This window comes from Ambystoma mexicanum, chromosome 6q, assembly GCF_040938575.1.
Source record: "Ambystoma mexicanum isolate Mex_15411 chromosome 6q, UKY_AmexF1_1, whole genome shotgun sequence".
NCBI lineage: Eukaryota > Metazoa > Chordata > Amphibia > Caudata > Ambystomatidae > Ambystoma > Ambystoma mexicanum.
Window position 1 is genome coordinate 614077057 of NC_090937.1, and position 23797 is coordinate 614100853.

General features: G+C 47.8%; 1 protein-coding gene across 4 annotated transcripts in view; it reads left to right on the forward strand.

Annotated features, from left to right (window-relative positions):
• Positions 1–23797, forward strand: part of LOC138516177 (cilia- and flagella-associated protein 337-like) — a 716411-nt gene that overhangs the window by 487125 nt on the left and 205489 nt on the right. For all 4 annotated transcript variants that reach the window (XM_069631108.1, XM_069631107.1, XM_069631105.1 and 1 more), the window contains exon 18: positions 4268–4430. In XM_069631108.1, coding sequence (XP_069487209.1) covers positions 4268–4430 — 163 coding nt within the window. The remainder of the gene's footprint in view (positions 1–4267; positions 4431–23797) is intronic.

The following is a 23797-nucleotide window of genomic DNA, read 5'->3' on the forward strand; positions in this document are numbered from 1 at the left end:
GGATATTTTGGTGTTGTTACCGTGAATGGATGCCAACAGGAAATGCCCGATTTTAAATGGATTGAATTTTCCAAAATGGCCACCGGCCAACTTCCAGTTCCTGCGATGTCTCTGTTTCCAGGGCTGGTGTTACTGCTGCCAGTGTTTCTGTCACGATGGGTGCCGGATCTGCTTTTACCGGCGTGTTTTATCACTGTAGCACCAGCATTTCTCACTTTTTGCCAGTGTTAAAATCATGCCGTTAACAGCGTTTCCGGAATTGCGGGGGTGCGCATACAGGTGGAGTCGGAATATCCCAGTTATTCTATCACTCCGGTAGGTGGTAACAGTACTACCAGATTGGCAGTATCACAGTATCACAGTTAATTTCAAGCCTCTGGTCTTTGCATTTCCTGGAGAAACTATCCAAGGTTTTCTTAAGCCCAACAGGGCTGATTGTCAATAGAAACACATCATCTGTGAAAAATACGGCCAAAACTCTATCAGAGCCTAGCCTGGGGAGATCCAGAATAGACTCCAATAGATCAGTAATGATCTCATTGATATACACACAAAATAGCATTGGAGCCAAGACACATCCTTGCCTAACTCCCTTCTCAATCTCAAACAGGGTTGCAACTCCCCTGCCAAACCCCACCGCACAGCTGCTTGATTGTCAGTATACAGAAGCTGGATTAGCACTCGGAGATGGCATGGGATGTGTCTTTACCTCAGCACCTGCCACAGCGAAGCACGCGGGACCCCTTCAAACGCAGTCTTGAGGTCAACAAACACTGCATATATTTTGGCCTTATTCAGGACTACATATTTCTGTAATATAAGATAGAGTCTGAAGGCTTGATCGATCGTGCTCTTTCCCACCTGAAAGCCTACTTGCATGTGACTGATAATATCTGAAGCACTTGCCCATTCACGCAGATGCTCAAGTAAAGCCTTGTTCCACGTGGCATCCATTAAGGTTAAGGAGATGGGACCATAATTAGCCGGGGAATCTCTTACCCCTTTTTATACAAAGGTTAATCAATGTGTTAAAGAAATAGCAGAGAACCGGAGCCCAGACAGCTACTTTGTTCTTGAAGAAATAAATAGGAACCTTGTCTCTGCCTGGGACTTTCCCTCCTTTCTGTGATCTTACCGCTTCTAAAATCTCCTCAGCGAAAAACCAAATGTCTGAGCTCCTTCCTCTGGCGGCGTGCCCTGTACAGATAACGCAGTTGATAGAGCCAGAATGTTACTTCTCGATTCATGATAAAGTGTTTTAAAATGGTTGTACCATGCACCCGTCCCAATGCAGCCTTGTAAAACAGGTTTGCCCTCTTCACTTCCCGTAGATACATGTTTCCAAAAGGTTGCAGAATCTCCCGACTTAACTGCATCTAACATGGCCTCCCATTGTCCATTAAAAAATATTTTTTTCTTATGGTTCAAAATATTTTTATAGTTAGTCCTCAAAGTGCACAAAGCACTTTTGTCCACAGGAGTTGAGCCCTTCAGATACATAACAAGCTCTCCCTTTGCCTCCCTGCACTCGCTATCATAACAAGTAGCTGTCTTTACTGCGTGCTGCTTCACTTTTGGCTTAGAATTGGTGACTAATGGACGAATAACTTCAATGACAGTCTTAAATTCGGCAACAACCTGTTAGTGCAGGGAGTTATCTCACAGAACTTCCAGATTTCAGAGAATAGCCTGGTTAATGTTCGGAATTCTATCTGTTTCTTCCAGTTGAGTCCACTTTATTGAAGGGTGACAATGGCCGGTGATAAAGACAGCCTACTTACCAACTGAAAATTCTCAACCAAACGCCAGTCTGTAGCTAGAATCAGAATATAACCGATCCTATTTGAACCATCAATACCAATGAAGGTATCCTTCGCAGGTTGGTCAAGCTGAAGCACTCATTACAGGCCCACAGCGCCAGGTCATGTAGGATACAGGTAGTTTCAATTGCCTGGTTATGTCTTCTGACTGGATAATCGGATTTAGGATTTGGAATATCCCAGGCCAGATCTTACTCTTCACAGAGTCCCTACATGTCCCAGAGAGGCTCAAACTGAAGGTTAAATTCTCCTGCTATTGAGACATGTACCACCCGCCACCCCCTGTTTCAAGGCAAGCACTTTATGACTTGTTTTGCAACTCGGTCTGTTGTATATGTTAAATAGGAAAACATGATGATCTTGAGGGGTTTGGATAATAAGATATTGTAAATCCAAGGATTTGGTATCACAGTTCTCAATGTCCCAGTTCAAGTCGGCTTCTACCCAAGTCAAAAGTCCCTCACTAAGTCTACCTCTGGGGCCCTTCACTGCTCACGAATTTTCCCAACCCCGGCAATATTCCAGAAGACCTTTAAATAATTAAGGTAATGTGATTTATACCGCTTACATTTTCAAGGTCTCCAGGTGCTCTTGACTGGTCCCTCTGTTAAGATGGAAAATGTTACTTAGGGCAACTGATCATAATATTAATATTATTGTTTTTCACTGTAGGCTATTATAAACCACTTTTGCCCATAACAGTCACATTAAACAAAATAAATGTCAGGAGAGGTTTCAACACAGCTCCCAATCCTGCTCCCTTTTTCAAGGTGATTGCTCAAATCTATACGTTACCAATGCTGTGCTCATAAAGCATACAGGTATAGTATGTCACTATGTGCACGGTACCATCTTGGGGACGGGATTGAGTGACTACTCTGCAGGACAGTAGATAATTCAACATGTTGGGTATGGCTAAAAACGTGGGCATGGGTAGTGTGGCTGGCTTCTGGCGCAATTACTTTGCTGTTAGGCTCACCAGTGATGGGGAAAAGGCATTTAGGGTATTGGAAGCTGCCTGCCGAGGCAAAGTGTCAAGGACAAGTACTGTATAGGTCATGAAGGAAAAATGGAAGGGTCCTGACTACTTGATCAGATAGAAAACGAAAGAATGTTGGCAAAGGCCTTGGAAAAGTCTGATACAGTTCTTCAATGTTTGTTGTGAGGTTTTAAATAAGCCACATTAATGTTGGCCCTATGATAGACCCTCCTCTGTTTTACAAGCCACATTAGCAATGACAAAAAAGACTTTGTTATAACATGAATTTATGGTGCCGAAAAGGGATACAGCTTTTTGGAGCAGGTAGAACCCTGCAGACCCACCCTCATTCACAGTGAGCATATGCTTCTTATGCAAGGTTATTTTGTGGACTGATACGCCAAGCCATCTGGAGCTGGTTGGTTGAAATGTGCTGCTCCATTTTTGATCTAAAAGGAATAGGTGCTTTGTGCAAAATGTGCCTTGGAGCAGCCAATGTGTAACTGGTGATGTCTCTCCAGATGACGAGATGACGCTTCATTCTACTATTCCTGATTTGCTGTTCTAGCTGGAGAACATTCTGACGGGGATGGGATACTCCAGAGCAAGTCTGCGCTTCGCTGTAATAATCCCTCTCCCTCCTCATCCATAGAGACGCTGAGCAGGAGTGGCCACATACCGACTTCCTGCCCTCCTTTTGACCATCTACTTTGTAACTGGAATGTGTTTCTATCACCTTAAGTCAATGTGACTTCACCAGTTTCCAATAGAGCTCACTATCTTGCCATGTATAGTAGGAATCGAATATCACAGTATGGTGTTTAAAACAAAACACACTGGGCCTCATTATAAGTGTGCCGGTCCAGAAACAACGGTGCCAGTAAGCTTACCAGCACCGTTGTTTCCGGACCAGGTCAGATCTGCCGGCGGGAGGGCACCTGCCTGCAGAGCTTTCGCAGGAGCACCGGCACCGTTGCTAACGGTGCCGGTGCTCCCGTATCCCCATTGAGTCCTGTGCGACTCTATGGGAATGGGGACTAACAAAATTACCGGCGCCTGACTTCCTGGCCGCCGTAATAGCCCGGTGGCACTGGGATGTCAGGAACCTGTATTTTTTTACGGGTCCGGCAGCAACCTGCCGGTAGCACCGGCAGGGTTACCGCCGGATCCATAATGAGGCCCACTGATTTGTATTCTATTGATCGGTGGCCATATCAGTATTGATTCCTGTTATCTGAGAGATCTTCTAAGTGCTCAGATTAATTTCTTATTTATTAACCAATGCAGTTCTGGAGTTGTTGTGAACGACAGGGGCCTGCCCATTCATCCAGCCTTGAAAGGAGAGAAAGCAAAATAGACACAATTCACAGAGGAACAAAACAGTATCCTCACTGCTAAAAGATGCAATGTTCCTGTCCATAGCACGATGGAATAAACAATTTGTAACCATGTCACGTGACTTTTACAGGTGAATGGACATAAAGAAGACATCTTGAGTGTTTCCGCCTGCCCTCCAAACCTGTTGGCAACATCCAGCTATGACGGGGAGGTCCTAGTTTGGAATCTGATATCCGGACATATTTTATGCCACCTTCATTCTTTAACCAGCTCAGAACTACACAACGGGACAGGTGCGTTATTCTTCAAATAAGGATTTGGTTGCATGTGTCCGAAAAGCATAAATGAACACAACAGTGCCTACCATATTGACTGGAAACGTGGACCAGGCACAGAAACTGCACCAGAAACCTAAGTGTATCACTGAGACGTATGACAAAGTAACTGGTTCGAGAGTGGACAATACGTTTCTTATAGCGCTGTGGTATTTGCAGAGCCCCAGGCACGAAAACATGTGTGCCCCCCCTAATTTGCATATATAGTCACATCACAGAAAATAAGGTAACAGAACGAGTCTTTGATACACAAGCGGTTAATGGGAAGTTACATTAAAAGGAGTGTCCAGGAGTAAACCAAGCTACAAACAAAGAAATACAATATATGAAGGACCACTCATATTATTAAACATGGGACAGTATCAGAAGTCTGGGCTTTTCGAATAGAGAACAGTGTGAGCTGACACTCTTGTAGGGAATTCTCATTCAGCAGACTTGACCTTGTGAGATAGAATGATTTGCTTGGGAGCACACGCTTTGGTTAAGTGGGGGAGCTGGGATCAGAGACCAGTTTGCAACCCAGGCACTTGAGAACATATTTTCCCAGCTCTAGTTGGTAGAAATATTGTTTTTTCGTGGGTCCTTTTGCAACTTTGGTTTGAAAACACCGCCTGACTTTGGAATGCAGTGGAAAAAAAGGGGATTGTGTTTTGCTAACTGTTGTTTTTCTAGCATTTCATAATTGCTTTTTTATGGTGTATATGTTTGTCTCTATTGTCCAAACTAACCATATGCTTTTAATTCAAAAGTTAAAGATGAGGATTATTTTGAATGTCAAAAGAAATTAATCTCCAAGCAATGTTTTTTTAAACATGTGGCGACCGACATACCTAAAGAATGTCTTCTGCTGTGACCACAGTATGATGGAGTGTTATTGTCCACCATATTGAATGATAGACTACAAATACCAGAATGCCATTCAGAACAGGGTGGGTCTAAAAAATGTCCTATGGGTTTTGTAAATGCCCCTTCAAGACTTAAGACTCATCACAAAGGCTAGTGCATGAAACAGTAACCTGGTTGTTTTTCAATGTTTGGCAAAGTATGCTTCATCTATGATGGGAGGGAAACTTGACATTAAAAAAAATCAACTAACAAAAGCACACTTTTCGGTGTCATAAAAAGCATTGTTTCGAGTATGGTAGGTAATTTAAAACGTTGATTTTTTTGTTACATATTTTAATTGTTTTCAAACAATGCATAGATATGGGTAGCTAACTGATGCTTTGTGTATACATTTAGAACACAAATTGCCCTATTGCAGGCCTTATCACCTTAACGTTAAAACCTAAGGTCTTGTCGCACACAAAAAAGCGTGGAAGCAATGCACGTTGCATTACCTGGACAGCACGTGGCAGCTGGGATGTGGGCAGTAAGCTCGCCCCCCCACCCCCCACAGAACAGGTGGCGGTGGACTGACGTGCCAAGTAGAAAAAGAGGTTAAACAGAAAGACATTTATAAGGAGTCAAAAATGCCGTCGTCATCTGTCACCTCTCACGCATGAATATTTCTGATGTATAATGTATGGTTTCAGATCAATAGCATAACTCAATTGTGCATTTAACAGCCTGCCAAACGGATTTCACCTTAAATGTATTTTCTTAATAGTGTGTCTGAAAATAAAAGGCTTGAAATGTTAGAGGATGCCGTCCCTGGTCCAACACGCTGGGCAGAAGGGTAATAGTGATGAGGCAGCGCCATCTACTGTTAGGAAATAAAACCGCGACACACTGTCTTCCTGAAGTGAAAAGTACATGCACAGCGGTTGACAAGCACAAAAAGATAACTTAGTACAACAGACGCTATACGACTCAGTCCAGAAACTGAATGCATATTGCGTAGACAATGGCAATTCCACACTCTTAACGTCGTGTCAGCAAGAACCTGGAAGGTCTAGGATCTGCAGGGCCATACATTGGGGGGGGGGGGGGGATCATGGGATCGAACAATGCTTGTGATTTTGGCAAATGACCACATATCTTCTCAGTTTTGATTGGTACACGTAGGCAGTAATGTTTGGCGCTCTAAACAATATTGTTTTATACAATTGACTTGAAAAGTACACACACATCTCACGCTAAATAAAACGGATATATATACAAAGCCGTATAGGAGCATGCAAAACAAGACTATGGGCCTCATTACGGGTCTGGCGGTAACCCTGCCGGTATTACCAGCCGGTTGCCATCGGACTCATAATAATTTACTGGCGCCTGACCTCCCAGTTTCACTGCCTCATTAAGAGTCCGGCGGCCGGGAAGTCAGGCGCTGGTATATTTGTTAATCCCCATTCCCATGGGAGTGGGGACACGAAAGCACTGGCACCGTTGCTAACTGTGGCAGTGCTTCCGTGAAGGGTTTGTGTACCGTGACCGCTGCGCCCAGCAGGGTCAGGTCTGCCGGGCACAGCGGCTCTGGCAGGCAAATGCGTAGTTTGCTGGTCTGGAAACAAGGGTGCAGGTTCGATCCCCAGGTCTGCTCTTAGAAACCTCTGGGTATTAAGCGTGTTATAAATAACCTATCATATCATATCACAGGGGATTGGTCGAAGGAAGAAATGCATTGCGATAAGACACAGCCCCTCTGTACTCCACCTCTGAGGGCAGTAAAAGTAGTAATGCAGAAGCATCTGTTGCCTGCAGGGACCCTATTGGCAAAGGGTACTCGGCCACCACTCAGGCTATCATCCAAACACAAGCTTTTCACTTTAAAAAAAAAAACATATTGTTAGTGAGCCCTATCTCTTTAAGACAGAGATAGGGTCACGTGAGGGGATATCGTAGGTGCGGGGAGGAGAGAAGGGGAGCGAGTTGCAGTTTCCTGTTGGGGATTAAATAAAGAAGACGTATATCTGTTCCCTGGTGTCCCATCCTTATTTCCGAGGGCTGCAAGAGCCCTAACAACTGGCGATGAGGCGAATTCCGTCGGGCACCAGTCCTCCTCCTTCTGGCACGCGGGGGATCCCGCCGTGCCCGCTCCAGCAGCTGCATCCAGGCTGCGTTCAGTGCTGTGCTCCGCATGCAATCCCGCCGACGCTGCAGGGCCCGACCCCGGGCAAGGAGATCTCCTCCCTCTGCCACGCGGCAACCCGCTAACGGCCAGCATTTCCCTGCATGCCGGAGCACGCAGGCAACAATGTCTGTCGCAGGTGGGTGGCCCCCCTCATCCTCCTCCCATTTGCACAAGCCTGCCATGCAGCTCCCTGAACACAGGCCGTTCGTGCGGCCCATCCCCTCTTGGACCTACACACGTGGCCCAGCCAACCCTCATTTACATTAGCTCCTAAGCTCCGACACCGTCTACGCTCCACCATTAAGAGTGCCTGGGCACCTGAACATAAGCCTACACATTGTGCTCATCACATGGGCTTAGCCAGCCCTCATTTATATGAGCCCCTGAGCTCCAACACTATCTACGTTCCACCATTAAGTCTGCATGGGCATTTGAATATAAAACTGCACAGTGTGCACATCACAGCGTGCACCCACTCTCAGTGGTCACATTTCCACCACGTGCCAAGGAAACTAGCTGTTTGACCCGTTGGCCACCACCAGAGGACACTGCTGACACCCACTGGCAGTTGAGGAGCACACACTGGGCAGTGCAGTCCCCCAACTACCCCAGAAGCCATCATGAGCTAACTGCCTGGTCCTACAGCAGTACCCCCTGCCATGCCGAACCGTCCTTCAAGATCCACTGCCACCATATGGCACATGTCGCCCCCGTTCTCTATGACCCTGCAGGCGGACAAAGGCCCTTGGTGGGTGGAATGGCTAGAGGACTTCAATAACTTCGTTGAGGCAGCGGGTGAGGAGAACTCTCAAAAGCTGCATAGCATGTTCCTCAATATTGCTGGTGTTGAGGTTAAAACACTCATCAAGACTATCCCTGCTGCTGAGCAGCCTGATTTTGCAGCATTGATAACTGCCCTCAACAAAAGACTCGTGATTAAGGCTATCGGAGACTACGAAAGGTACATGTTTAATCAACGCACCCAGAGAGGTGAGGAGACAGTAGATGAATTCATCGTCCGCCTGAGAATTAAAGGTGAGCGTTGCCAGTTCCATGCCTTTTCACTAGATGAAGCAATATGCCTGAGAGTGATCGAGGGGTGCCTATCCCAAACACTCAAGAAACAACTGCTAAAGAAGCCGCTCTCCATCGACGAAGTCAGCAAAATGGCCAGGATCTTTGAAAGAGTGGACAGACAAGCTATCCAGATGTCAGGGAGCGCCACACCCAAGCAAGATAAAGGCGACCTCATTGCGGCGGTGCAGATGGCCAACCCAAGACCGGGAGATAGGAGCACTGCAGGGGGATACCAGGCGGCCCCCAGAATGCAGAGGAAGTGCTACCGCTGCAGGATGGCCTTCCCCAATCAGGGACATGCCCTGGGCTCGCCCAGAGATGCAGCAACTGTGGCATGGAAGGTCATTTTCAATCAGTCTGTAGGGAGGGCAGGCCCTTCCCCACACTGCGCATACCACGGGCACCACAGTACAGGGTGTGCAAACGGACCCCGCAAAACCCGACATACCAGATGCGCCCAAACCAGCAAGGGGCGAGACGTTATGTGAAAATAGTGGACGGCCACTACCCTTAAGCCGACCAACAAGAGTTCGAAACCTACAAACAAACCCTGCACCTCAGGGATGTATATGATGGACCACCACTTCCATGCCAGAATCAATACGTGGCGGTAACCCACGGACTGGAGTAGGAGAATAAACATTATGGCCAATATGTCCAGGACGAATATGTCAATCTTATCTCGCAGAAGAGAGAAGCAAGGGAGGTGCCCAGGATAACCGTAGAGATATGTGGGAAACAATTCTGCTTCCTAGTTGACTCAGAGGCCACCGTGAATATCATAGGGGAGAGGGAATTTCTGCAACTGCCAGACAGGACAACACTGACTCGAACAGTGTCCAAAATCTTCCAATGGGGAGCTGACCTCCCCCTACACTCCATTGGGCATTTCAAGCACCGTCTCTTACACAATGGGCTATCCACCATCATGATCATCCATATGATTCAAAGCCCGACCAAAGGAAAATACTTACTGAGTTACCGCACCACTTCCTGTCTGGGACTCATAGACAAACACGTCCACGAGGGCGACACCATCCGTTCGACGACTTCCACTAGCGACGCAAAGAATCAGATCTGTACAATAGAGAATGGTGATCTGGCCGGAAGTCCCATCACGAAGGAGACAATTCTGGCAGGATTCCCGCTCCTATGCAAGGGACTGGGTAAAATAAAAGGCCCGTCTGTCAAATTGCACACAAATGCATCAGTCCGGCCTGTCCCCCAGCACCCGAGGAGAGTAGGTTCCCACCTACAGGCCACTGTGTTAATGAGCTCAATTAGCTACTAGATGAAGGCATCATTGAAGCGGCCACAGGCCCGACCCCATGGGTCTGCCCGTTAGTGATCATGCCAAATGAAGGGGGACACCTGAGACTCTACGTGGACATGAGGATGGCCAACACCGCCATCAAGAGAGAAAGACGCCCAGGTCCACGCATAGAAGATATGATCGTCCAGTTAAACAAAGCTGTTCTTTTTTCCAAGCTAGACCTCAACCAGGCGTATCATCATATGGTGCTTAATCCCGACTCAAGGGCATCACTACTGTTGCAACCCGTGATGGCCTTTTCCGATAAAAACGCCTTAACTTCCGTATCTCGTCGGCAGCCGAGATCTTTCAGGAGGCCATCATACAAGTCATCAGACCGGTGCGTGGAGCCCTGAATCACAGTGACGATATCCTCGTTTTTGGAAGGTCACGCGAGGAGCACGATTCCGCTCTGCTTGCAACCTGTGCAGCCGACCAAGGAGCGGGCCTGACACTGAATATCGACAAGTGTTGTTTCAGTAAAACCAAGCTGAAGTTCTTTGGGCACATTTTCTCTGCAGATGGCATGAAGCCGAACCCCGCCAGGTGGCTGATGTGCGTTAGTTTCTGGGAATGGCAGGCTGCTCTACTCGCTACATTCCACACTACGCCTCCATCACTGAGCCGCAGCAAAGCCTGCTGCAAAAGGACGTCCCATACACTTGGTCAGTCGAATGCCAGGAGGCTTTTGACACCATCAAACTAGCCCTGGCAGAAGCCCGGAGACTCGCCTACTTTGACCCGGACTGGCACACTGAAATCATAGTGGATGCAAGCCCTGTGGTACTAGGAGCCATGCCATACTGGCTCAGACAAAAGGGGTTGACTCTCACCCCAAGCACAGCGTGGCATAATCCAGCAGGGCTTTTCGCCCCGCCCGAGTCGGCCTACTCGCAGGCCGAGAAGGAGAGCCTTGCAGCCATGTGGGTGTGCGAGCACTTCCACAACTTTGGGATAGGGAAAAGGTTCACCCTCATCACTGACCACCAGGACTTGTTGTCACTGTTCGGAAACCACAGGACCAAAATGCCTCCCAGGATTGAACGATGGGGCATCAGGCTCCAGTAGTACGATTTCGACATCATCCACAAGCCCGGTGGCGAAAACAACCCGGCAGACTATTTATCGAGACACCCGGCGAGCAAGACAATGCTCAGGCCCGGCGATGCAGAGTACATTAACTATGTGACCTCAAATGCACACCCACCAGCCATTTCGATTGAAGCGGTCGCATCAGCCTCAGCGGCAGACCCCTCCACTGCCCTCACAATCAGCCTGACAGAGAACAATAAGTGGAGGGATTACCGCTGCGCTGTACTGAACCATACGGGGGTGTGCAGGGACAAACTGGAGAGATTGGCCAAGGTACATACGTAACGAGCCGTAAAAGACAAGACGATACTCCTGAGAGGATGCAGACTCATGATCCCAGCGACCTTCTGGTCAGAAGTCATCAAGACAGCTCACGAAGGACACAGTGGCGCGGACAACACCAAAAGTCAGCTCCGGTGCCATGTGTGGTTCCCGTTCCTAGACGCAATGGTCGACCGGTGGGTGAGGAACTGCATAGCATGCCAATGCACGGCCAGGGCAGAAGCCCCGGTCCCAATCCAGCCAATGCAGATCCCTGAGCACCACTGGGAAATAGTGGCTGTGGATTTCTATGGCCCCCTCCAATTGCGGGAATACTTGCTACTGTTTATAGATGAACACTCAACATTTCCAATAGTGAAGAAAACAACATCCATGGCGTTTGCTCAAGTTGCAGCAGTCTTTGATGAAGTGGTCTGCGAGTGGGGGATCCCAGACATCATCAAGTCTGACAATGGACCTCCATTCAGAGGACATGAGTTCCCTAACACATATATCATTGCATATGGGCAGTAAGTCCAGTGTTACCAATGTTGATGATCAAGCTTGCCCACACAGACAACATCACCCGACCACATCACCAACAGAGACGCACGTGCACTCATCCTGCGCAGGGAATTCTGTATACAAGAATATGCAGTATGAACACGCGTGGAAAGGAAGCATGAACACACACTCCAGAGAAACTAGAGATATGCCATTTTCCAGAAACAAAATGTACTGACAAATGTGTACTTGTGCATTAGGACCTGGGTCACCACTTTGTGGTTTGCAGAGGAAGCTTGTCGACACAGACATAGCCAACAGCAAACAGATGCACCCACCCTATGCCCATAATATTACAGACAACAATATTCAGGATAAACACACGCAGAAGGAATCTATGGACACATACCCTACAAAAAATAAGAGAGAGCAGAATAGTAACACACATCATAGATAAACAACATACATATACTACATGCGCTGGATGATGAGGACAAAAGACACCATCACTAACAATTACCCACACAGAAAAAACATTTGGATCCACTGCAAGCATGGTATACTGCTGGCAAAAAAAACTGGAAGAACTTGTGCGGCATAAGAGTATGGGAGCACCTTTTTCCAGTGGTCGAAGTAAGCGGGAGCGGCGTTCCACTAATGTTATTTTGTTTACTGTTAACAGTTCCACTTTTTTCACACTTCTTCACTTTAACACCTAGTAGCAGCTCCAGTTAAAAATAGATCTGTTTCAACTCAATTGGCTATCAAAGATCATGGTTTCAACCCTTTAAAACTGTGTGGCACGTTGCTCCCTTCCTGCTTTCTCTGTCCCCTGCAGGGATCACAGTTCCACTACTTTTTGTTGGTACACTACTACCACTGCATTCTGCACAGACTAACAGGGAGCGCATAATGGCAGCATGCAATTGACACGAATATGCCAAAACAACTTGCACCAACAGTAGGCCCCAACAACATTACATTCGGAATGATATGGGAAAAACACAAAATACAAAATCAGTGAAAAATAAACACATTTTTAAAGAGTTAAGTTTACTACATATGAAAAGAAGAAGTCTGCAAGCGTTGGGTATGCCACAGTTAAGGTACAAACACTGCGTGGGAATCTAAAAAAAATGAAAATTCTACAGAGGTTGCCAATTCCAATGTTAGGGTGCAACGGCTATTTTCAAAGGAAATATTTCTCGAATACTTAATCTCACAACTAATTAAACATTAACTCACACTACATCAGTACTTCACAACACTTGTTTTCATGAAAGCTATACTCAAAACAAGTGGTGTAGTGTGAGTTACGATCCAATTAGTAGTCTGATATACTTTATTTGTAGTATTGAAATACATAATTGGCATTGATAGTATAGGAGCCTAAGTAGAAAACACATGCTGTGTTGCAGAGTTAGTGAGGAAAAGGTGGGAATGTGTTTTTTGGTCATCAGGAACTAGCAATCGATGGATTGTTTCCATAGGAGAAGTCATTATGGTGTCATCAGGACGGCCCACGCGAGGCACATAACATCTTCAATAGCTCTATGTTTTACAGTTGGATTGTCTCTTCGAAGCCCTCATTTGAAAGATATGTATTTGATCCTTGGGGTTCTGTTGTAATGAAACCTTGGACTGTTTATCTATGTCCAAGTTTCCACATTCCAGACAGTTGTTGGCTGGGGGAGAGACCTGCTGGGTGCTGGGGTTTGTCCATGAATAAAGCTCTGTGTCAACCCCCCATGCGCCTCACCTTAGTTATTTCACTGGCGTTGAAGAAGGTAATGACAAACCCCAGCAGAGGAACCACGCGTGCAGCTCCAGTTCTTTTGAGAAACAGCCTGTGGCAAACTGCAGCATACCCAGCAGCGTGGGAGGTCCAGAGCCCATCTGGCGTGCACCACCAGTCCATTGGGAAGTGGCCTGGCCTGAGTGTCCCCAAGAGCACAAGAGCTCCGGAGCATCAGGCGAGTGTCAGGAGGGAGGTGATGGAAGATTCCCCTGCGCGCACACATGGAGGGAGAATGTAGGAGAATCCCCCGCCCCGGCGCAGAAGCGCCTGATCAATGGGCAGGGATCGGCGAGATAAGGTGCTGAGAGTTCTGGGGGAACTCTGTACAGCCCCGCCCCAAAGGGGAGTTGCCAGGGTGGAGCCCTAGGGAGTAGGAAGGCCCCTCCTTCACGAGCGCCAGTGCCTCGCGGCCCGGAGTGAGGGCCGTCATGCACGTGCGCACAGCTATTGCCTGACAACCAACAGCATCTGACTTCGGAGCGCCAGACTGATCAGCTGCGCGGCTTGGTTTGTTTGCAGGGCACACTGCTGAGGGTTTCAGCATGTTTCAGCGCTCTTAAAAGAAGTTAAACTCCAGCATAGCAAAACTCACCGCATTGCAGCCACCTACAGGGTGACATGAGGCGGCAAGAAGGACAGTTTAATTGTAGGAATGGCCAATAAGTGCCACTATCAGGACTGATTAAGTGGTGCAAAACAAAACCCCAGCAACTGCCAACAAGGTGCACAATAGAACACAAGCATTTCAGGAGAAGCCCCCCCAACTGCGAACCATCCCAAGCCAAGGCTAACTAAGCAGGCACCACACGTCAAGGATGCAGCAAAGCAACGCTAGTCCCCTGCTGGCATTTCTACCCAATCCAGTGGAACCCCCCATTCCCTGGGACCTCTGGATAGACACCTTCAAAGTTTATTTGAGGGCAGCAGGAGGCGCTAGGTATGATGATGATAAAGAGGCAGCATTGCTGAGCTGTTAGGGAACGGAGGGTCTATGTGTATTCAGACACCTCCCAGGTGAGGACGTACAAGTCCCTGGTGCTGGGGACGCAGAGGGCGCTGTGAGTGCGTACGAGGCCGCGCTCAAGAAACTCTGGGATCGTTTTGGTAAGAGACCAAAATGGTACTAGGGAAGTACCATTTCTTCTCTAGCGCTCAAGGCATGCGGGAAGGCATAAATGTATATGTAACAGCCTTGCAGACACTTATTTCCACCTGCAAGTTCACTGGCGTCTTGGAGGAGTACATATGGGACCAGGTGATGATGAAGACCAGTAATGCCAAAGTGAGGGAGAGGTTGTGGATTGAGAAAGATCCTCCACTTGAGAAAGTCATCAAAATAGCAAGAGCTATCGAAGAGTCACAGATAAGTGTACAGGAAGTGACTGAAAGGAGTGAGACAGTACATGCGGTAATGAACAAGAAAGGAACTGGAGAGTGCAAGGGAAGACCCAACAAGGGAGAAAATGGCAGAGGAGAGAACGTGTACACCAGGGACAACAAGGGAACGTTTACCACAAGAGAAATGTGCAGGAGGTGTGGTTGCAGGGGGCATGGCACAGGAGCAAGAGACTGCCCAGCTGTAAACGCAGAGTGCAGGAAGTGCAAGGGAAGGGGACACTTTGCTCGCATGTGTAAAACTGTTGCTGAGAACAGACAGACAGTGAGGATGCTGGATCCGGATGGAAATTCGGATAGTGTGGTTGGTTATGTTTGTGACGGGGTGCATGGCCCAGTATGTGCGAAGGAGTGTTGTTGAGCATGAGAAATAAACAAACAAACAAGTGTGCAGAGGAAAGGGCCGTGGGCCATACTATCTGTAAATGGAGTGCAGCTATAAATGCTTGTAGACTCAGGGGCTCCGTACACTATGATGTCCCCAGAACTGTATGTCAAGAGCTATGGCAAGGAATTGTCTTCCCTGATTCCGTCTGCCATTAATCCGTATGCTTACGGTCATGTACCTATCAAGGTGCTGGCGTATGACTGGGTCAAGATTGAATTCAGAGGGCGCACCATTTAGGGCAAGCTCTATGTTGCTCATGAAGGAGATACCGTCTTGGGTTGGGATGAGATGGTAGCCCTGGAGATAGAGATACACCCTGGGAAGCCAGTGCCTGTATTGAGTGTTGAGGGCGGGCAAGGGACACCGACCGATGGAGTAGTTACGGCTGAGTACCTCAGAAAAGCTTTTCCCACCATATTTTCGGAAAAGTTGGAGAGGCTTAAGGGTTCCTCACACAAAATCTTCCTTAAGAGGGGTGCCGTACCAAAAGTTCACAAAGTGAGGAGAGTATCCATGATGGCTCATGCCGGGTTGAAGAGTGAGCTCACAAAGCTTCAGGAAGCTGGTATAATTGAAGAGATTGAGGGTTCTGAGTGGTTGTCACCAGTGGTGTTGGCGTGAAAGGCTGACGGAAGTATGAGAATGTGTGTAGATTTGAGGGAACTCAATGCGAATATATGGGTTGACCATGATCCCAATATCAATGAGCTGTTGGCATCTGTGGGAAGAGCAACATGTTTCTCCACATTTGATCTATCTTCTGCTTACCACCAGATAGAGCTACACGAGGAGTCACATGCACTAACATTGTTTGTCACGTCTTTTCGAGCATATCATTTTCGCCGCATGCCTTTTAGACTAGCATCAGCATCCGCGGTGTTTCAAAGGCTTATGCAAACCCTTTTTGGCGGTGTGCCTGGTGTAGAATATTTCCAGGATGACATTGGTGGTGTGGGGAAGGGATCGCAAGGAACATGGCGACAGGGTAATTGAGGTGATGCGAGTGCTGAAAGAGAGTGGATTAACAGTAAAGTGGTCTAAAGTGTCATGTGGGAGTACCAAGTGTAACGTATTTGGGCCACAGGCTAGGTAAGAAGGGAATACGCCCAAAGGGAGAGTTGGTGAAGGTGATCAGAGAGGCACCTGCTCCTACTAGTAAAGAGCAGCTTAGATCATTTCTGGGGATGACCGAATATTATGTAAGGTTTATTCCCTGTTATGCTGAAAAAACAGTGAATATGAGAACATTGTTGAAGAAAAGTGCCTGGTTTGAGTAGACAGAGAGTTGGCAGAGGGAGTTTGAGGATTTAAAGGGTGATGTGGATCGCACCTCGTCCTTGGGGTCATTCAGTCCCAGTAACAAGACTGTGCTAACCGTCGACTCCAGTGAGGTGGGTTTGGGTGCCGTATTGGAGCAGTGGGAGAATGGAGCATGCTGACCCATAGCGTTTGCTTCTAGAGTGCTGAGGGATGCTGAGACATGGCATGCTGTAATAGAATGAGAAGCTTTGGCTGCTATGTAACCGTCCAAGCATTTTAGAACATTTCTGTGGGGTGTTCCATATATAATACGCGCAGACTACAAGCCTGTCATGTATGTGCTAACGACTAAGGGGATGTCTTCTGTTTCGCCTACAATTGCTAAGTGGATGGCTGACTTACAGGAGTTCAACTTCAGAGTGGAGTACATTCCAAGTGCCAAAAATGCTGTGGCAGATTGTCTGTCACGATTGCCTAGTCCGTTCAGTGAGAGTAAGGATGTCCAGGAGGTTTGGGAAGAGGGTACAAAAGGTAGCCAGTGTGTTCCCTGCAGTAGACAAAGATGAGTGGGACAGGGAGCGTGCCGTTGATCCTGTTTTAACAAAGAGCAGGGAGGGTCTTAAGGGCGGAGCGTCGGAATTTGGTGACAAGGTTCTGGGAAAGGGTTATGAGAATGTATGGCACAAGTTATCGGAAGGCCCATGGGGTGTTGCAAGAGGACAGAGGTTAATCCCTCCATGCAGTTTAAAGTCCAAGTTAGTTAATTTGGCGCATGAGGGACATTTAGGTAGGTTGTTGACGAAGAGGAGGTTAAGAGAGTCGTACTGGTGGCCTGGGATGGACGAAGAGGTGGAAAAGGTGGTGAAGGAGTGCGTTGCATGTGCCTTGAGTGACAAAAGCAAGGTACCTATGGCACAGCCTGTGTACCCTGTGGAGATTCTTGAGGATGTGTGGTCCAAAGTGGCAGTGGACATCATGGGACCCATGGATGTTCTGGGTGGTGGTCTAAGATTCATTGTCATGTTGGTTGATTACACCTCGCGTTGGTTGGAGGCCACGGCATTGGAGACAGTCACAGCCGGGAAAGTGATATCGTTTCTTAGCAAAGTATTTCACAGGGAAGGAGTACCAGCCAGCATAGTAACGGATAACGGTGTACAATTTGTAGCGGGTTGCATGCAAGATTTCATGAAGGAGTTAGGAATACGGCATCACAAAACCGCTCTATACAATCCTTCCACTAATGGTTTAGTGGAAAGAATGAATCGGTTCATTAAGGGTGCGATTCAATTGGCAGTGTCAAATGGTTTGTGTTGGACCGAGGTATTATCGGAAGCGTTGTCAGCCTACAGGCACACACCTTCAGTAGTTTACGGGTTGTTCCCCTTTTGAACTCATGAGGGGCAGGAAACCTGGTTCAAAGTTGAGAGTTGCTGTTCTGGAAGGCGGCATTCACTCTGAAGTGGACATGGTAGAAGTCCTGAGAAGGGTGCGGTTGCGACAGGAGAGGGCAAGTGAGATGAACCTGGGAAGGAAGCCTCTTGTGGTGTCTGTGGGTGATCTTGTGCGCGTTATGGATTGTATTCCTGTCGTGCCAGATATAGTGCATGAAGTTCCTTCTACAGGTGATGAGGATGGTGATGTAAGAGGGGTGGAAGGGATTGGTGATGGTCCCGCAAGAATGAGGGTGCTTCCCTTAAAATTCAAGGACTATGTCAAGAGGTGTTCTGAGAGCGAAGTTGCATGTGGTTGATGCTTCTGCCGATGTGTTAGGGGTTGGAGTGTGCGCGTGTGGTGTATGTGTGCGTGCGTGCTGTTTGGGTGTGGTTAGGGTTTGTGTTCATTATATTATGTAGTGCTATTTTATGGTTGTTTTGTTCTTGTATGGGAGGAAGAAGTGTTGTAATGGAACCTTGGACTGTTTATCTACGTCCAAGGTTCCACATTCCAGACAGTTTTTGGCTGGGGGAGAGACCTGCTGGGTGCTGGGGTTTGTCCATGAATAAAGCTCTGTTTCAACCCCCATACGGCTCGCCTTCGTTTTTCCTGGTTCCTCTTTGATGGTGGTGTCTGTTTGTCAGTGTTTCACTCTCATCTCATTTTACAGCAGATTATTTAATCGATTACATGTTCAGATTGAATACGTTATGTATAGCCAATATGATTGGTTTGGGGCACAAGACATGTTTCCAAATGTCAGCCATTGTTATTCTTAGATTTGTGCAGAGTGCCGCCAACCCTGTCTTGCAAAAATTGAAAAAGTGCCATAGGGGGTTGAAACAGGTGGAATATAGCAATGCATAAGTAAAATACAGGAGTTTTCTGACAATTTCTTGGCCAAATTCCATCGTTCTGTCGTCCTGGGCCCCACCATCATTGCGCCCCTCACCCCACCATCTCTCTAGGGTGATGGGAACCCCTACAGAGCATCAACCCTGCCCGAACAAGCTGAAACCCATGTATTAAGAAGAATTCTCATAAATGTGCCAATTCCTCCCACCTTAGAGCCCTCCAGCTCTTTTGCTAATCTTTGGGACTTTGAACTTTTTAAATCAATGTGTTTTACTCTTGTGTTTTCTTTGGTTATGGAGTCTAACCAACTTCATAGGCATCATCTTTTTATTTGTATCACACAGCACCCTCAATGCAGTGGCACAGGGAAACCTTTTCAGGCTTTCCCAAGGGAAACTACTGTTTCCCCGAGTAAGTAAAGTGCAATTGACTTTACTAGTCTCTTTAAATTCCTAGACCCATCACACCCTATCTTACAAGAGAGTGCTGGAGAGGTTACTTAGTATCCCCTGTGTCTAGATACTCATGACTCTTTCCTGTCGAAATGGCTGGTGGAAGTGGTTTTACAAAGAACTACCATGATTTTTCCCGACCGCAAACACCGGTAGCGTAAAATTGCCAGAGCAATGTTTTTCAAGATGGCATCTGAGTCCCCTTTGTTTAAACAGGTCCCGGTCTTCTTTTTTCACCATTTCTTTGTGGAAAGGTCCTTCTAGAGTTTTGCTCTGCACGCCAAACCAGGTTTGGTTCCTTTGTTCATTCGCCTTTGGCGGGCTTCAGGACTGAAGACCACCTCTGGCGCCCGAGTGTCTGGGGTGGGCAGGAAGTGAGGGAGGTGCCCGAAACCCCCTGTGCTTAGTCTCCTAGGAGACTCAAATGCACTCTGGTATGATTGGCTGGCTGACTGTCCGGCAAGGACAGCCACCCTGCTGGGTGAGTGACAGCTAGGCTGGAATGAATGGGAGAGAACTGAATAAAAGGCGAGTCTCTTGGCTTGGAAGGCAGAGTCGACCAGTGGAATGAAAGAACCGAAGACGAGCTTGAAGAGGACGGCTGCTGCAACTCCTGGACCGTTGGTTTGCTCGGTGAAGCCCTGCTGCAGGTTCGAATCGCCAAGTTCACCTCGACAGAGAAGCCCCTTCAAGGACTTCTCCCTTTGAGTTGGTGGGACCAATGAACTTGAACCATAAGCCACCTGGACACCTTATCTCGGAGCTGGTTGAATTTCCTCAGAGTGCTGCAGGAAACCGTATAACCAGGGAGAGGGACACCAGTTTGTGTGCTTTACTACAGCTACCGGAATTGAAGATTTGCCAAGTACCAGCTTTGTGACCAGTGTGACGTCCTCCCTCTTGTCCCCACGACTGAGCCTCAGGAACAGCGAGATCTGCAGGAATTGTCAGGAACAGAAGTCTTCAGCTGCATCTTTTCCTTCATTTGAAAGGTATTGTGACACGAGACTGAAGGTACTTACCTCTCGCGGTGAAAGTGCTTGGAACTTTTGCAACTTGCAGGCTTATCAGCTTGTGACCAACATATAATTCTTCTTTTTCCAAACTACTTCTAAGAACTTCTACAGAGACTTTACCGTTTACTTACCAGAACCCGTTTATCCTATCCAAGACTTTAGCCCATTGACTTTGGCCTAGCTTATTGAATTGAATTGCTGTGAGAAATTGTAATCCTTTTATGTTCTGAACCTATTCCTTTTTGCTCCTCTTTCAAAGTATTCTGAATGCCATTTTTCTCCTCCTTCAAAGTAGCGTGAATGCCTCAGAAACATAATGAGTATAGTACTGAAGTATATTTGTGTGTGATATCGAACTGCCTCCTTCTAGTGAATGTTTTATAACTGACTGTTGAATAAATTAATAAGTGTTTAACCAAGAAACCTTGAGTGTAAAAGTTTATTTGAACACCTGTGAGTGTAGACCTCTGTGTAACATCATTACTGCTCACATTCCCCTCTTGAGTTAAGCCTGGCTGCTCAGCTCCGCTACCATCATTCTAACAGTAGATCAACTGAAAGATCAACTGAAAGATATGTGTAAGGACAGGAATCTCCCTGTTAAAGGAAAGAAAAATGAATTGATTGAAAGATTGTTGAATTATCAAAGCCTGAGAAGTAGGGCTATCACCCCTACTCCTTCAGCAAATGTGGAAAATGTTGATGAGGATGATAATGATTCAGGCGCCGAAATCCCTTCTGCTGCGCCTGGTGGCTGTGGGTGGCTTGCGGCCTGCTGGCGGTCCCAGGAAGGGCTGGAGGACAACACTGGGTGGCAGGGAACTCTGGCTCGGCCCCTCCATAAACCGCACCGGAGGAGATACGGGGGACCCTTCAGACAGTGCACAGCAGACCTGGGCACAACGCAGGAGAGTACCGACAGCACCTGAAGGTTAGTGAGGAAGTAGCACTGCCCATATTAGAGAGGCATGTAAAGTAAGAACCTGGCTGATATGTAAAACATCTACTCAGAACATGAGGGTATAGACATGCCCATAAATCCTGGTGGTGACACCACGGCTTGATCTTGTTGCATTGGGAAAGCTCCATAGTCCCTGCAGGGCAGGTCCACGCATGACAAGCAGAGCACAGATGGACTAAGCAAAGCGGGCCGTGGCAAACGCTCGACGCTCTGACTAGATTGCTCAAATCTGTGTCCTAAACCTGGGCCGCGTCCCGGTGAAATTACCCCGCATTTCCTTCCTGCCGCTGGCCCCACATGAGGCGAGACATAGAACACTGACTCTGGAGCTCAGGTCGTCTGTCATGTCTACAACGACCTAAAATGTCAATACTTAATTAAGGTCTGAGACACCTGTCCCCGATTGGGCACAGCAAGGCTGACAGCAGAGGCAGGCTAACTGCCAGTAGCTGGACAACCTACATAAGTTATATACACATTAGAACATTACATCGACCAAGGGGTGATCCGGTGCTGGTAATATCACGCTAGAGGTACGATTGGGCAGTGGACTACGTGTGGATCTCCACACGGCCGCTGAGCCAGCCCCGCAACACGGTAATCCATGATACGGAACCAGTGCACCTGTGAGACCACAGACCGAAGGCGCTACTTTAGAGTATATAGTGCAAGGACACAACCCTTGCCAAATATTAACATCCACACTCATTCGAGCGGATTTCCCACAGAAAAGAAACAGAACTGCGATATGTGGGAGGGCACAGTCCATCCCTAAGAACTGGTGGCCCCTGCATGCTACAAACCGCACGAAGAACATAGTAATCCGTAAAGCTGTGTAGACTTGAAACCTGTTCAGACCCATAATCTATGCCATAAATAAACAAACAATAGTGATCACAACTACCCGCAGTGTTTTCTCCACGGTGTGGGGTGCGTGGTCATACAGGTCGCCGCATGGGAACCCAGCGGCAAGTATAGCGCACGCGGTGTACACACCTGCACTAATCCTTATCTAGACATGCACAGTCTACCGTAGCCCCCAACTTGCTGCACTGATAAGCAGGCGTTGTCCTATTATCCTGAACTGGACACTTGCAGACATTACCCTATGCAATGACCTCATCTGACGGACCCACCCTGTTGAGGAAGAGGTCACCACGTAAACTAAACTACACCGGGGGGCTCCATCACACAGAACCCTTCGGATCAACCGACACTACAGCGTGATTACACGCAGATGCCCGTCCTATAGAGGTGTCAGGAGCCTGGGATTGCTGGGCCCTGATGTGGGTACTAGACCATGCCGACCACCTGATCAGTTGCTAACTGCCTGAAATTCACTTCTGGGCAATGCCAAGAGGGACCAGTGCCAAGAAGAAGAAAACTGGTCCGATGGATTCATACAAGAGCAGCCAGACCTCAGTCACTGTACCGCCACCTCCAACGGACCACCCAGCTACATTGACTGAACACTCCAGATACGACCAACTGCTCACAATTGCACAAAATGGCTTCATATCAGTAAACGTGAAATTAGACGACATTTTCGCTAGTATTGGTTCATTCAAGGCCCGCGTTGATAAAGAAAGTGCACGGGTCACGGAGGCTGAGAGCAGGGACATCACTCTTTTAAAGGGCGAAATTACCAAATTGCGTGGCAAATGTGATGACTTGCAATCCAGGTCTCGCCGCAACAATATCCGCATAGTAGGAGAGCAGAATCATTCTGTAAAGGGCCCATGGAATCACACGTTGAAGAGCTTCTGAAGACCCTGTTCGGCGATGGCGCCTTCTCGGACCATTTTTTGGTGGAGAGAGCCCATCGCACATTGGCCCCGCCACCGAAGCCAGGTGCCCCTACCCACACTATTGTTTCTAAACTGCTCAACTACAGAGACCGAGACACTGCTCTCCGGCTAGCGAGGGAGATGGGACCCCTCCATCATGAGGGCGACACTATACTCATATACCCGGACTTCGCTGCAGGAGTACAAGCACAAAGGAGATCATACGACCCAGTTAAGAAACAACTCTGATTGAGGCAGGTCCCATACGCAATGATATTTCCAGCGAAACTGCGAATACAACACGGAGGCCGTGCGCATTTCTTTGAACACTCCATGGCGGCCATGAACTATATAGAATCCATGATCCCACTTCCGCCACGGGGACGAGGCCGGGATCAAAATGGTCTCCTGCAACCAGTCTTTGATGGGAGAGGCCAGATGACTGAGAGAATTTAACACAATGGCCCTCATTACAACCCCGGCGCTAAACCATGGTGCTATTAGTACCATGGTTGGTGCCAGTGTTGTAACGACTCCGCCATGGTGGAATGGGGAAATACCGCCCCATTCCAAGGTTGGCGGGGCGGTATTTCCCCATTTCATCATGGCCCTTCCCCATTCCCATTTTCACCCCATAGGGCTCAATGGGACTGGGGAAGGCGCTAACTACGGCGCTAACCAGCCGTTAAGGTCGGGTCCCGCAAAGGGACCTCGTAA